Here is a 17,297-nt window from a genome sequence, read left to right as displayed (position 1 = left end):
CTGATTTTTTTTAAAAAACATGAAAACCTTTTTTTTCCAAAATTATTAAATATTACGATTTTTTATTTATTTAGATTTTTGGTTTTTGTTTGTTTTTTTAATTTATTTACAGATTTATTTACAGACAGACACAGTTTTGTATTTCATTATTGCTTCTTTTGTTAATATCAGAGTCCGTTCTGCAAAAAAGTCATCCCTAGAAGCACACAGTTTATGGACAGGGACCCACAGTTAAAATATACATCATCATATAATGTACAAAATACAGCACAATACATTTCAAAATCTACCCAACAAATACCCATTTATAATTTCATTAATAAATAAAAAAGGAATCTTTAAAGCCGCTAAATCAGTCCCAATATCCTAATATTCAAATTTGATTAAAAGGTTGCATCTTCAAGATCTGCGATAATCTCATCATACATAATGAGGTCAAGACCAAAATTATGCGACTAATGTGAATTCCTCAACCATAAGGGGTGTGCCAAATGTAATAAGCATAATGTCGCAATACATTTAGCTTAAAACACTTTTAAAAAAACTTGCGGTGTGAACAGCCAAGAGGAGCTTTTGTTTGTTTTTATCATAATTCTTATACTGAATATTATATTGCAAGAATCGTTTTGAATCAAAAATCAATTCTGAATCTAATTGTCACCCCAAGAATCGGAATGCAATTGTGAGTTATTGTAGGATTCCCATGACTAATATATAGTATTCAGCAAGTGTCACATGTAAACAACAATTTACATTTAGTCCTTTATAACTAATTTTTGGTTGAGCAATGCAATAATGCAAAAAGGTGACATGTTTGAATGGCAAATTTTAGAAAATTGTTTCACTAAGTAGATATACAAGCAAATGTAGATTGATGGGAAATGGACATTGCTCTAAACATGCGAGGGAAATAAAACGTTCTAAAATCAATCTAAATTCACAGAGCGAAACAAAAAATGTAGGTAACACATTTCAGTATGGGGAACATATTCGCCATTAATTAGTTGCTTATTATCATGCAAATTAGTAACATATTGGCTCTTAATTAGTCCTTATTAAGTACTCATTAATGCCTTATGGTAACACTTTAGTATGGGGGACATATTCACAATTAATTAGTTGCTTATTAACTTGCAAAATAGTAACATATTGGCTCTTAATCAGTCCTTATTAAGTACTTATTAATGCCTTATGGCAACACTTTAGTATGGGGAACATATTACCATTAATTATTTGCTTATTAACATGCAAATTAGTAACATATTTGCTCTTAATTAGTCATTATCAAGTACTTATTAATGCCTTATGGTAACACTTTAGTATGGGGGACATATTCACCATTAATTAGTTGCTTATTAACTTGCAAAATAGTAACATATTGGCTCTTAATCAGTCCTTATTAAGTACTTATTAATGCCTTATGGTAACACTTTAGTATGGGGAACATATTCACCATTAATTAGTTGCTTATTTACATGCAAAATAGTAACATATTGGCTCTTAATTAGTCATTATTAAGTACTTATTAATGCCTTATGGTAACACTTTAGTATGGGGAACATATTCACCATTAATTAGTTGCTTATTAACATGCAAAATAGTAACATATTGGCTCTTAATTAGTCCTTATTAATGCCTTATGGTAACACTTTAGTATGGGGAACATATTCACAATTAATTAGTTGCTTAATAACATGCAAAATAGTAAAATATTGGCTCTTAATTAGTCCTTATTAAGTACTCATTAATGCCTTATGGTAACACTTTAGTATGGGGAACATATTCACCATTAATTAGTTGCTTATTAACATGCAAAATAGTAACATATTTGCTCTTAGTCATTATTAAGTACTCATTAATGCCTTATGGTAACACTTTAGTATGGGGAACATATTCACCATTAATTAGTTGCTTATTAACATGAAAAATAGTAACATATTGGCTCTTAATTAGTCCTTATTAAGTACTCATTAATGCCTTATGGTAACACTTTAGTATGGGGAACATATTCACCATTAATTAGTTGCTTATTAACATGCAAAATAGTAACATATTTGCTCTTAGTCATTAAGTACTCATTAATGCCTTATGGTAACACTTTAGTATGGGGAACATATGCACCATTAATTAGTTGCTTATTAACATGCAAAATAGTAACATATTGGCTCTTAGTCCTTATTAAGTACTCATTAATGCCTTATGGTAACACTTTAGTATGGGGAACATATTAATCATTAATTAATTGCTTATTAACATGCAAAATAGTAACATATTGGCTCTTAATTAGTCCTTATTAATGTATTATTATGCATGACCTTTTTATACAACCAGTAAGCCATTAACTAAGAGTCTTCCCTCAATAAACTCAGAATTATTTCTTATTAGTAACCCTAACCCTTATATGTTCCCCTAGTGTCCAAATAACTCTAAATGAAGTCTTTGTTACTTAGAATATGTTCCCCAGAGTATGTTCCCCATACTAAGGTGTTACCAAAACGTAAAAAGAAGCATCAATAATTATTGTCTTTAATGTCAACACATTTAAAAATATTACAATTAAACATTTACAACCACTATCAGTGTAGCTATTTCATGTCACTCCCATGACCCTGCAGGAATAATGCCGGTGGTCGCAAACCTCATACGTCGACGTAGGTGTGACCATTATAACAAAGATGTCTTGACATTTCTGCTCCTGTGAAAGGATACAAGATGGACATTGCTCACATATGAGTGAATGCCTCATTTTTCACCCCGGCTTATCTGACCGTGCTCAAAAAATATCTCCGGTCGCAGCGCAGATGACCCGAGATAATGCAAGGACAGTGTAATTGAAATGACAGTGCCACAATGGACGAAGGGTCGAGTTGTATCGCCTTCTACGACGCCATTGATCTGGTAGTTTCTGACCAACCCTGCAATGGCGGCAGCGCACGAGACTAGCCGCCATCTACCAAACATGTGATGATGACTATAGCCGGTCACTGTCATGGCAGGTGGTAATTGGCTTTTGTGTGTCGACAATATGCTCTTGAGTACTGTAAATACTCGAGTACACCAATATAACAGTAAAGTGAATCACTCAGGTTGCAGCTGAGCGGGTCCTGGTATCGATACATCAGGGGTGTCAAACTCATTTTAGCTCAGGGGCCACATGGAGGAAAATCTGTGCACACGTGGGCCGGACTATTAATATCATGGCATTAAAACTAAAAACTAAAAACTTCAGATTTTTTTCCTTGTCTTACTTTGGTCAAAAACAGAACTCATTCTGAAAATATTACAATAAAAATACAGAAAAAAAATACCGGCCGCAGTAAAGTTTAGATCCATGAAGGAAAGAAGAAAATGAATGAATGTTTATAACTGAATAAATTTACATAAACATACATTTTTTTTAATTTTGTATTATTGTATTTTTTAATGAATTAAGTAACGTTTATGACAACCTTTTTCTAAAACCCAATATAGAATGTGAGCTATAACAGGATAATGCATACATTTATCATTTGTTTTCAAAACGGTTACAAAAAAATGGGACCCCAAAAATTTACTGTGGGACCCCATTTTTAATGACTTGATGGAATAATACTGAATTATATATTGCAAGAATTGTTTTGAATTGAAAATAAATTCGGAATCTAATTGTCACCCCAAGAATCGGAACGGAATCATGAGTTGTCGTAAGATTCAAATAACTAATAGATAGTATTCAGCAAGTGTCACATGTAAACAAATGTTTTACATTTAGTCCTTAATAACTTATTTTGTGTTGAGCAATGCAATAATGCCATAAGGTGACATGTTTGGATTGCAAATTTTAGAAAATTGTTTCACTAAGTACTTGACGGGGTCCCTGGGACCCCATTTTGAAAATTCCTAATGCCAACACTGATGGAGTATTGGTGCGTGCAAAACAGCAGCAGGTGGCTGTGGCCTGCGGGCCGGTTCTAATACTAATCAAATATCATCCCGGGTGCCATAGATAAAAGGGTCTTGACTTTGACACCCCTGCAATGCACAGACATCTTTTATAAAACATTTATTATATTCAGTAGGGATGTGCCAATTAATCAGTCACTGAGCAGTATCGGCCTATTTTCGCAGATTAATGCCTTTTAATTCCAATCCGACACCATTGTTAGTGCCCCCGGCTGACAAGCGGCTAGCAGTTAATTATGTGGAGCCGCTCCTCTAAGCTAAAAATAATATTTTTCGTTAGGGCAAATAAACTGCATGTCTTAGTATGTTAAGTATCATTATCAATTACCATTATCACTGGAGGACAAGGTTTAACATGTCACACACCGAGAGCAAACCAGGAGCAGGGATGCTAATACCTAAGCTAACCGCTAAGCGTGCAACCAAGAAATACGTGCTTAGTAAAGTTTAAAGTGTAGATGGAACCGCGTTAGAGGAGAAATAAGCAGTAATTAACAAGTAGATTAATAAGAGTGACAAAGAAGATAATATAACATCAACTGTTAACTGTGTCGGTACACGACACATAAGAGGGTGGATCGATCCATAGATTGTGGTGTAGATACCAAGGATAGTATCAGGATTAGGGGTGTCCCGGTACAACTTTTTCACTATTGATTCAATACCCATATCGCAGGCTTGGGTATAGGCCGATATTGATATTGGTCCATTACGATATCAGCACAAAACAGAAAACGATGGTATGAAAAACACTAAACTAGTTATTATTAACCATCTGGAATGGTCTTATCCTGTTTTTAATTGAAGTGGATTGATTGATTGATTGAAACTTTTATTAGTAGATTGCACAGTACAGTACATACTCCGTACAATTGAACACTAAATGGTAACACCCGAATACGTTTTTCAACTTGTTTAAGTCGGTCGGGGTCCACGTAAATCAATTCATGGAGTGTTAATTGTTTTTCGGCAACACCCAGTGGTGACAATAATTGATCAAGTTAACATCTTGATGAAGTAAGTTGAATGATGTGGACACGTTTGTTACTGGATACTTTCTACTACGCTTCTGCTTTGGAGACTTTGTATCTGTCCTTCTTTGCACCTATAATGATTTAATATGTTGATATTGACAAATGTGGTGTTTTAGACTACAAGATTGTTTAAATAAGGATACTTATCATGTACTGTATGTCTCGCTTGTGTGCTAGGTGTGCTTAGCTGTTGTGTAGCTTGTAGCTCCTAATAGCCTTTAGCAGTGATGCTCAAATAGTGGTACGTGTACCACTTGTGGTACACAGGCTCCATCTGGTGGTATGTCAAAAACAAAATCACTTGATTGAAGTACAGTGTTTTATTTTCCTTAATTCATACACATTGTTACTCTTCAAATGGTGTGTACTGTTACAGTGGCCAAAAATATTAAATATATTTACATAAATAAAACACCTGCCTTGTTTTTAATGAATACTTAGGCCTACTGCGCCGCTGTAAGTTAATTTTGGTCATTATGGTGGTACTTGGAGACACCACTTTTTTTTGAGGTGGTATTTGGTGAATAAAGTTTGAGAACCACTGGCATGTAGCCTACAATGTATGTCTTTTGTAAATTATTTCACTGAATTACAAGAAAAGAGCAACCTTATGTTCTTAGTGGAGGACATTTAAAGTATGTAAACGCCATGCAGGACTGCTTGTATCAGAGATTTTAGATGCAAGCCGATACAATCCAATACTTGTTTTTGGCTGATATCTGACTGCATATCCAATATCAACATCATCAATCAATCAAAATGTATTTTTACAGCCCTTAATCACAAGTGTCTCAAAGGGCTGCACAAGCCACAACGTCATCCTGGGCTCAGATCCCACATCAGGGCAAGAAAAAACTCAACCCAATGGAATTCAATGAGAAACCTTGGAGAGGACCGCAGATTTGGGGTTCAATGGACGTCGAGTGGATCTAGTTAATAGTGTGAGAGTCCAGTCCATAGTGGGGCCCGCAGGGGGTCATCTTGAGTGGAGACAAGTCAGAGACGTCCCCAGCTGATACACAGATGAGTGGTCCACCCCCGGGTCCCGACTTTGAACAGCGAGCGCATCATCTGTGGTCAGCTAATAACCTCTCAACGAAGGAGAGGGGAGCAGAGCAGGAAAAGAGGCGGCAGATCAACTGGTTTAAAAGAGGGGTCTATTTAAAGGCTAGCGTATACAAATGAGTTTCAAGATGGGACTTAAATCTAAACATCAAATCGGGACACCCCTAATCAGGCTATGATCAATACTAGAGTGATCATTTTTTCTCAAAATCATTTTTAGTTTGGTTTTTGTTAACGTTTACACATTTCCGTGTCCAGTAATTCCCTGGACACAGGAGGACAAATATTTGAATGAGTAGCAGATAGTAGTTTTTGCTTTAAACAACTGTTTGTTTAAACAAACTTAGTTGTTTTGTTTAAACAAGTGTATGTAATAAAAGTGAATAAGGAACTACCATATTTTTCGGGGTATAAGTCGCACCGGAGTATAAGTCGCACCTGCCGAAAATGCATAATAAAGAAGGAAAAAAACATATATAAGTCGCACTGGAGTATAAGTCTCATTTTTGGGGGAAATTTATTTGATAAAATCCAACACCAAGAATTGACATTTGAAAGGCAATTTAAAATAAATAAAGAATAGTGAACAACAGGCTGAATAAGTGTACGTTATATGAGGCATAAATAACCAACTGAGAATGTGCCTGGTATGTTAACGTAACATATTATGGTAAGAGTCATTCAAATAACTATAACATATAGAACATGCTATATGTTTACCAAGCAATCTGTCACTCTTAATCGTTAAATCCCATGAAATCTTATACGTCTAGTCTCTTACGTGAATGAGCTAAATAATATTATTTGATATTATACAGTAATGTGTTAATAATTTCACACATAAGTCGCTCCTGAGTATAAGTCGCACCCCCGGCCAAACTATGAAAAAAACTGCGACTTATAGTCCGAAAAATACGGTAGTGTAAATGTTAAACTGTTAATAGCATTCACCGTAAACACATTTGAAAACGTGCAGGTAATACATGTGGTCGATGCCACTCACGGATGGTCGGAAACCCTTATCGGAACATCCCCATCGGGTGACAATAGACGTACGCCAACTGACAATACATCAGCGTTTTCTGATGGACAACCCCAAGAAAAGGCCCGGACTGGGACGAGTTCACACCTCGCATAAAAAAATGTGATTAGTCAAACATCTGTTAAACAACTGGAGTCTCACTCGGACAAATCATATCAAGTCATCACATTTGATTGTAGCCCCATCGACCTCTCCTAATGCAGTGTCACTTCAATTTTTACATGAATAAATGAGAATTATCTTCACGTGAGGACCGTGTCGAGTGAGGGCGCCGGCGGTATCTTCACAAGGGGCGATGGGAGTGGGAACAGTGTGACTCGCTGCAAATTAATATTCATCCAGAAGGACAATGGATTTATTTTCAGAACCTTCTGGGTAGAATTTGACTTTGATATGAGCTTGCCAACACGGGGAGCTTATGTTTTATTGGTATCAATTTAAACCTGCTTTGTAAAATGTTTTAAAAGCATTTGAAATAGTTTTGTGAAATGCATTTTATAATCACAATCATAATAAAATGGTGTACAATGTATTTACCGTATTTTTCGGACTATAAGTCGCGTCTTTTTTCATAGTTTGGCCGGGGGTGCGACTTATACTCAGGAGTGACTTATGTGTGAAATTATTAACACATTACCGTAAAATATCAAATAATATTATTTAGCTCATTCACGTAAGAGACTAGGCCAGGGGTCGGCAACCCGCGGCTCCGGAGCCGCATGCGGCTCTTTGACCACTCTGATGCGGCTCAGCTGCATACTTACCGACCCCCGATTTACCCAGGAGACTTATGAATCTCAGTGCCTCTCCTAGATAACTCCCAGGGAAAATATAATCCTATTTTCACTCTAATTACTAAATTAAGGGAGTACCCTGATTGTACTGTAGTAATTGTGCTCTATAGCTTTTACAAACAGCGTGCCAGCCCGGCCACATGTTGAATGTAACTTTTACTTGCACACATAGGAGACAGCAAAGCATACTTAGTCATCAGCCACACAGCTTACACTGACGGTAGCCGTATCAAACAACTTTAACACTGTTATGTTACAAATATGCGCCACACTGTGAACCCACACCAACAAAGAATGAAAAACACATTTCTGGAGAACATCCCACCGTAACACAACATAAACACAACACAACCAATACCCAGAATCCCATGCAGCCCTAACTCTTCTGGTCTAGATTATACACCCCCGCTACCACCAAATCCCCTCCACCCCCCCACCCCCTCCGTGCGTTGGTTGAGCGGAAGAGTTAGGGCTGCATGGGATTCTGGGTATTGGTTGTGTTGTGTTACAGTGCAGATGTTCTCCAGAAATGTGTTTGTCATTCTTTTTTGGTGTGGGTTCAAAGTGTGGCGCATATTTGTAACATAACAGTGTTAAAGTTGTTTTATACGGCTATACCGTCAGTGTAAGCTGTGTGGCTGCTGATCTGGTACGCCTTGCTATCACTTACGTGAGCAAGCTGAAACTGCATTCTACATGTGGTCGAGCAGGTACACTGTTTGGGCAGACTGTAGAGGGCGCCAAAAGCAGTGCCACCACGCCCTGATATTCGGGAGTCTCCCGAAAAAAATTAGGGGATTGGCAAGTATGACGCGATCAAGCGCCATTCATTCAAAAGTCGCGGTCCGCACTAACATCAAATTTCCACATTAAAGTGCGTGCCGGTGCGTGTGTCTGAGACCCCTGGTTAACATAGCACAAAGCATTTAAGCTTTGTATGCGGTGTTTTTCATTTAAAAAAAAATTTTGTGGCTCCCATTATTTTCTTTAATTTGTGAAACTTGCCAAAATGGCTCTTTGAGTGGTAAAGGTTGCCGACCCCTGGACTAGACGTATAAGATTACATGGGATTTAGCGATTAGGAGTGACATATTTTTTGGTAAACGTATAGCATGTTCTATATGTTATAGTTATTTGAATGACTCTTACCATAATATGTTACGTTAACATACCAGGCACATTCTCAGTTGGTTATTTATGCCTCATATAACGTACACTTATTCAGCCTGTTGTTCACTATTGTTTATTTATTTTAAATTGCCTTTCAAATGTCTATTCTTGGTGTTGGGTTTTATGAAATAAATTTCCCCAGAAAATGCGACTTATACTCCAGTGCGACTTATATATGTTTTTTTTCTTCTTTATCATGCATTTTCGGCCGGTGCGACTTATACTCCGGAGCGACTTACACTCCGAAAAATACGGTAATTTACTGACTGAGAATGAAGAAGTGAGTTGTACTTATTTCAAATGTGTGCTAACCATATTGATAATGACTAATATGTTTTTTTCCGTCTCCCCAGGTGTGATGAACGTAAAAGTACCTTCCCTCCATTTGTCTCCATGCAACTACAATAAACATGTGTGTGTTCTTTTGTCAATTGCCACAGGTTTAGTCCCTACGAGTGGTATAACCCCCACCCTTGCAACCCTGACTCGGATGTAGTGGAAAACAATTTCACCCTGCTAAATAGTTTCTGGTTCGGAGTTGGAGCTCTCATGCAGCAAGGTAGACGCCTCTGCCTGCCCTTTATTCCTAGCACAAGTCCCACGTTTTGCTGGGGGTCAAACTTGCACTTGTCCCACGCCCCGATGCATGGGAGCCTCTGTGCATGTCGCTAGAAGCACCATTGGTAGCGTTTATTGGAGCATGCTTGCGCACTCTTACGTAAGATTTCTTTAAGCGTTAGAACAGGTAAGTTTGTGCATCTATAATAACTGAGGGTTTCAAACGACGAAGCTTTGGGAAGTCATTGAAAACTAAATATCACCTTGAATCATTGAAGATGCATGCAATAAATCAGGTGTCGCCTTCATTTCCCTTAAGGGATTAATGAGTATCTCTAAATGAGGAGTTTTCAAAGCAGCGGACGATGAGTTTAGGGCAGTGGTTCTTAACCTTGTTGGAGGTACCGAACCCCACCAGTTTCATATGCGCATTCACCGAACCCTTCTTTAGTGAAAAATAAAATGTTTTTTTTTTTCAGATTCAAGACAAAGTTATATGTTTTTGGTAACACTTAAGTATGGGGAACATATTCTAAGTAACAAAGACTTAATTTAGAGTTATTTGGACACTAGGGGAATATATTCTAAGTAATAAAGTCTTAATTTAGAGTTATTTGGTTAGGATCAGGGTTAGAGGGTTAGGGTTATAATAAGGCCATGCCGAATAAGGCATTAATAAGTACTTATTAATGACTAATTAAGAGCCGATATGTTACTAATTTGCATGTTAATAAGCAACTAATTAATGGTGAATATGTTCCCCATACTAAAATGTTACCATGTTTTTTTTTACTGGTGCACAAAATGAACCGTGCATGAACATCACCTTGTTCAAACAACAAAACCAACACAGTGCATAAACTCACAACAAATTACACACCTGCAAATCAGTCAGCTGTTGCCGATAGGGAGGAGTTTGTATTTACACGATGAGTCGGGTGTGTTTTGACCTCCGCCGAACCCCTGAGGCCGACTCACCGAACCCCTAGGGTTCGATCGAACCCAGGTTAAGAACCACTGGTTTAGGGCCTGGAATGCATGGTTCTGCCTTGCTTTTTGTCACGGAATGAAGCACAATCACGACGATTGACATACATATTGGATGGTTAGAAATGTATCGAAAATAAGAAGGAGAAGGTTAAAAACATGTTTTCTCCTGTGAATATTCTCAATTATTCAGGTCGTTGTGTTCTCAGGGCATCGTATCCATCGCAAATGGACTGTTTAGATTGTTTTAGAAGTAAGATAGGCCCGGGCGATATGGTCTGAAAATCAAATCTCTGATTTTTCCCTACTTTTTAAAGAAACCAATAAATACAAATGACAGAGATAATCCAAAACAAGTTTTAGTTAAGTTAAGTTAAAGTACCAATGATTGTCACACACACACTAGGTGTGGTGAAATTTGTCCTCTGCATTTGACCCATTCCCTTGTTCACCCCCTGGGAGGTAAAGGGAGCAGTGAGCAGCAGCGGCGCCGCGCCCGGGAATCATTTTTGGTGGTTTAACCCCCAATTCCAACCATTGATGCTGAGTGCCAAGCAGGGAGGTAATGGGTCCCATTTTTATAGTCTTTGGTATGACTCGGCCGGGGTTTGAACTCACAACCTACTGATCTCAGGGCGGACACTCCAACCACTAGGCCACTGAGTAGGTTAGACTTAGACTTACTTTATTGTCATTCAAATTTGAACTTTACAGTACAGATAAGAACAACATTTTGTTGCATTAGCTCGTTGTAGTGCAGGATAAAAGAACAATAAGGTGCATTTATGAATAAATTTACTGTACCGATAAACATATTGCACTATTGCATATGCATCCACGTTTATGGATGTATGTTATATTGTCTTTATAGTCTAGCTAGTTAGTCCGTTTTTTGGGGGTAATTGAGGGGATTATTATGATGCGTTCAAGAGTCTTATGACCTGAGGGAAGAAGCTGTTACAGAACCTAGAGGTTCTGCTACGGAGGCTGCGGAACCTCTTCCTAGAGTCCAGCAGAGTAAACAGTCCTTGGTGGGGGTGGGAAGAGTTTCTACTGATTTTCTGAGCCCTGGTCAGGCAGCGGCTTTTTGCGATCTCCAATTGTAATTGATCAAAAACTAGTAGTGTGAAATGGCACTGTGTCTTACTCTTAGAAAAATTCCAATGTGTATAATGTTCTTTCAAGACCAGATATAAAGTGTACTTTTAATGCAAATATTAAACAAAAAATAAATCGAGAGCATTTTACATTGCATGCAAATAAATAATATCCAACATTGAGATTAATAAAGTGCAAACTTAAAAGTTACGTCTTAAAAAAAATACTTCTATAAATAAAATTGCAGCATTGCACTTGCATGCAAATAAATAAACTCCAATACAAATCAATCAGCACAATAAAGTGCAAATATAAAACTTCTGTTTTGAATAAAATACTACTGTAAATAAAAATGTAGTATTATACATTGTACGCAAATAAATATACAGGTAATACATTGAGATGACTATATAGTTTACTGTACAATCTGGGCTCCCTGTAGGTGTGTACTGATGTTAAATACCATGTACACTTCATTGCACATGTTATATATAACTATATTTATGATTAAATGATTTATAATTCCACAAAAGTTTTGCAGCAGGACACGCGCGTACCAGCTGTCTGGTTTGGATGTGCAGAGCGACTGCTTCAGTGTTCGTAATGTGCATTGTTCTCCTTTTTCATCATACATGGTACTTAGTGTAAATTATTTCGCCACTATACGTTGCTTCTTAGGTGGAGTTTGTTGTTGTTGCGGTTAATTTTGCCCCGTATAGAATTGCATTTCCCCCACTCGGCTCGATAAATAAGTTTGTTGTGCTGCTGCCTATTTTGAATATTAATAGATATTCTTTCATCCTGTGAATTTGTCGGATTACAGTTGTGATCAGAAATGTGATCATTTAATGATCGTAAAAAATTGAAGTATGAACACTGGTATCGCCAATACTGTCCCTGTAACTACTTGGTATCGGATCGATACGGATATTTTTAGTATCGCCCAAAACTAACGTAACGTATCCAAACAACAGAAGAATAAGTGCTAAATACATTATAACAGAAGTGTCTTTATATTCACGTTACAGCAGAAAATAACTAGTTATTAACAGTAAATTAGCAAGTAGATTAATAATAGTTTTGAGAAAATATGACGATATGTTACCGCATACATCAGCAGCCAATGGGAGCCTTTGTAACCCTATCATTTATATGCCAAACAATATAGTCGAGGTTTCTGTGGTTTATCCGTTATACAGTGCTCAATATCGGGGTAGAGCGGAATATACGTTAGGTCAGGCAAAAACACAGAGGCTATTTCATCCCTACCAGCCTGTTTCGCAGGTTTCTCTGCTCTCAAAATCCCCTGAAGAACAGAGAAACCTGCAAAACAGGCTTGTAGGGATGAAATAGCATCTGTGTTTTTTCCTGACCTAACGTGTATGTACTGTATATATATATATACTGTATATATATATATATACTGTATATATATATATATATATATATATATATATATATATATATATATATATATATATATATATATATATATATATATATATATATATATATATATATATATATATATATATATATATATATATATATATATATATAGCCATCCTTATTTAGAAGATATTTGGCCTCCTATCCGAGCAAGTTTCATCAGTTCAGGCTCACAGTCTTTGAAAGGGCACCTGTACTGTAGTTTGAGAGCCTGGTGCAGGATCCAGCACGGGGACATGCCCAGACAAAAATGGTTTCGCTCTATTGTAATGCAAAACGACAGTGAAGTGAGACCTCTGCCAGCACAAAAACAGCCATCAGGGATAGCGTCATCCTTGTTTGCTGCTCAGCTGAGAGGTGAAACAAAACGTCTGCTGAGACAATCTGAACAGTCAAGTTGCTAGAATCTAATAAACACCCTAAGAATATTTGTGTTTGTAATATTTTGCATTTCCGACTTGATTTGACACCACAGTAAAAGGTGAATAATTAAAATAGTTATGTAGTAATTTTGTTTTAGAAAGGATATTAGCAAAATGTAAAACATCCGCTTCATTCGAACCAAAGACGGCGGATTAGAGGCGTTAAAACATCCTCAGGAAATAATAAGACGGTACTCATTCATTTTATGTTCGTCTGCCTCGTTCGGACGGATGCGTTTCGTTTCTGGTAACTGTGCGATGTAGAGAGGCTCCCCTGCCGGGTGGCTTGCCCCTCGCCCCCCAGAAAACTGTGAGATGTGCTGTTTGGTCATGACGTTACCTTGGGTACATGACAGTCAGCCCCAACCAAGTTTAGCTTGGGTTAGTTTCAAACCTCAAGGATCGCCTTTTTGTCTGTGCCAGTTACAGCAGGAGGGTAAGAGTCTGTTTTAAATAATGTGTTGTTTTTTTTTCAATAACCGTGCGGAATGTTTAATTCATTGTTGTATTCTGATTGTATCTAATTTTTTTACATGGTGGTTTATGGATGGACAAGGTGTGCAGGTAGTCACCATAAAACTGCATGCTTTCTTTGCAAAAACGTGACTATACATGTTACACTTACGCCACAGCAAACAACTTTTCAAAGTGCTTTAGTTGTCGATATATGTTATTCTAAACCAGGGGTGTCAAACGTAAGGCCCGCGGGCCGGATCAGGTCCTGACTTAAACGTGTGGACAATGCTGAAGAAACAAGTCCATGTCAGAAAACCAACACATTTAGCTGAACTGCACTAATTTTGTCAAGAAGAGTAGGTCAAAAATTCAACCAGAAGCTTGTGGATGGCTACCAAAAGTGCCTTATTGCAGTGAAACTTCCCAAGGGACATGTAACCAAATATTAACATTGCTGTATGTATACTTTTGACCCAGCAGATTTGGTCACGTTTTCAGTAGAGCCATAATAAATTCATAAAAGAACCAAACATCATGAATGTTTTTTGTGACCAACAAGTATGTGCGCCAATCACTCTATCACACAAAATAAGAGTTGTAGAAATGATTGGAAACTCAAGACAGCCATGACATTATGTTCTTTACAAGTGTATGTACACTTTTGACTACGGCCGTAAGTATAAAAAACCCAAACATTATGATTTGTGCATTTTCAGAATGTGTTTGTTCTATTTTTAAACAAAGAAAACAATCTGAAGTTGTCTTTATTTTTAAGTTATCGTGCCGGGATTCTGGCCCGCTTGGGAGTAGATTTTTCTCCACGTGGACCCCGATCTAAAATGAGTTTGACACCCCTGATCCAAACACTTTCGCAGACCCAACAAGTCCAATATGGAAATGCTCGGATCGTCATGATCATTACAGATAGTTACACTCAGCCCTAACCCAATTCATTGATTAAAATGCAGCCATAACACATTAAAAGTCAACATTTTAGTCTGAATGAAAGAGTTCCCTTGAACCCCCTATAGCTATTAGGTTACAGCTGCAGTCGGTTTTTCTCCTGCATGCTGATTGAGTTCCTCGCAGAGGGAATGGAGCACATCGTTCTTAAACTTCTATCTTTATGGCGCTTTATTAGCTTTTCCTGTGAATGAATGTGCAAAATCCCACCTTTCAATTGTTTACGCTTCTTAAGTGAAACAGACTGGGCTTGAGGAATTCCACCAAGACACTTATTGCACCTTCTCCCCACAGACTGCACATACCGATCAAACGTAGAACTGTAAATGATCATTAAAAAAATAAGACACTGCTGATTCCATTACAATACAGAGCACATGAATTATAACGTCTCCTAACACAATGTCTATAAGCATTCAAGAAACATTGTTTTCAATATGACAAAGCAATAACATCTTTACTTATCCATATTTCTAAAGGATAAATATGTGGAACAGGTAGTGTTTGGAAATAAGCAGGCCTGTGTGTCTGACATTAGAGCCCGATGCAGAGGCCTGGCCTGGCCTGGCCTCACCTGTCCGGGATGCTGCCCCCCTCTCTCGTCCAGTGCTGAATCCGGCCCCCTGACCTCTCTTTGCTCCTCTCATTCAGGGTCTGAGCTCATGCCGAAAGCACTCTCCACCAGAATAGTAGGAGGAATCTGGTGGTTTTTCACACTCATCATCATTTCCTCCTACACCGCCAACCTGGCGGCCTTTCTCACTGTGGAGAGGATGGAGTCGCCCATTGACTCTGCCGATGACCTGGCCAAGCAGACCAAGATAGAGTATGGAGTAGTAGAAGATGGTGCTACTATGACTTTCTTTAAGGTCAGTTATGTTTTTTCTCTTAAAAATCTTCAGTTATATATTGCATTTGCTATGTTTTATGGACTTGTGTAGGGATGTCCGATAATATCAGACTGACAATATTATCGGCCGATAAATGTAATATCGGAAATTATCAGTATCGGTTTCAAAATTATCGGTATCGGTTTCAAAAAGTAAAATTTATGACGGACGTAGGGAGAAGTACAGAGTGCCAATAAACCTTAAAGGCACTTCCTTTGCGTGCCGGCCCAGTCACATGATATCTACGGCTTTTCACACACACAAGTGAATGCAACGCATACTTGGTCAACAGCCATACAGGTCACACTGAGGGTGGACGTATAAACAACTTTAACACTGTTACAAATATGCGCCACACCGTGAACCCACACCAAACAAGAATGACAAACACATTTCGCGAGAACATCCGCACCGTAACACAACATAAACACAACAAATACCCAGAACCCCTTGCAGCATTAACTCTTCCAGGACGCTACAATATACACCCCCCGCTACCCTCTACTCCCCCCCACCTCAACCCCGCCCACCTCAACCTCCTCACGCTCTCTCAGGGAGAGCATGTCCCAAGTTCCAAGCTGCTGTTTTGAGGCATGTTAAAAAAAAGAATGCACTTTGTGACTTCAATAATAAATTTGGCAGTGCTATGTTGGCATTTTTTTCCATAACTTCCATCCATTCATCCATTTTCTACCGCTTATTCCCTTTGAGTTGATTTATTTTGGAAAACCTTGTTTTTTTGTTACATTGTTTAATGCATCCAGCGGGGCATCACAACAAAATTAGGCACAATAATGTGTTAATTCCACGACTGTATATAAAGGTATCGGTTGATATCGGAATCGGCAATTAAGAGTTGGACAATATCGGAATATCGGATATCGGCAAAAATGCCATTATCGGACATCTCTAGACTTGTGTATAGCCATTTCATATCAGTCATTTTCTCAACTTGCTTGTGAGTTGTAGTACAACAGTGGCGTTTCCCACCTAGGCCTTCAGTGATGTCCGCAGGGTTCGTACGGGTGCTTAAAAACCTTGAAAATGCTTCTATTTTGATGTTGTGTTTTCAAGGTTTGAAAAATGCTTGAATTTTGGGTGAAGTGCTTGTAAATGGTTGGAAATGTTCATCATATTTCTCGGCAGTCTGACTCAATAGGCTAATTATAAAATGGAAACATATAAAATAAGTTTCCTTAAAAATGAAAGCTACACGCTTGATCTGTTGGCTTTGCACGAGCCCTTACATTAAAGTTAAAAAGTTAAAGTACCAATGATTGTCACACACACACTAGGTGTGGCGAAATTATTCTCTGCATTTGACCCATCACCCTTGATCCACCCCCTGGGAGGTGAGGGGAGCAGTGAGCAGCAGCCCACCCCCAATTCCAACCATTGATGCTGAGTGCCAAGCAGGGAGGTAATGG

General features: G+C 38.0%; 1 protein-coding gene across 2 annotated transcripts in view; it reads left to right on the top strand.

Annotated features, from left to right (window-relative positions):
- LOC133660343 (glutamate receptor ionotropic, kainate 2) overlaps positions 1-17,297 on the top strand; it is a 472,659-nt gene that overhangs the window by 379,818 nt on the left and 75,544 nt on the right. For both annotated transcript variants that reach the window (XM_062063755.1, XM_062063754.1), the window contains exons 13-14: positions 9,488-9,606; positions 15,632-15,849. In XM_062063755.1, the coding sequence (XP_061919739.1) occupies positions 9,488-9,606; positions 15,632-15,849 (337 nt within the window). The remainder of the gene's footprint in view (positions 1-9,487; positions 9,607-15,631; positions 15,850-17,297) is intronic.

The sequence above is a fragment of the Entelurus aequoreus genome, linkage group LG11, assembly GCF_033978785.1.
Source record: "Entelurus aequoreus isolate RoL-2023_Sb linkage group LG11, RoL_Eaeq_v1.1, whole genome shotgun sequence".
NCBI classification, from domain to species: domain Eukaryota; kingdom Metazoa; phylum Chordata; class Actinopteri; order Syngnathiformes; family Syngnathidae; genus Entelurus; species Entelurus aequoreus.
This window is presented reverse-complemented; position numbering and strand designations above follow the sequence as displayed.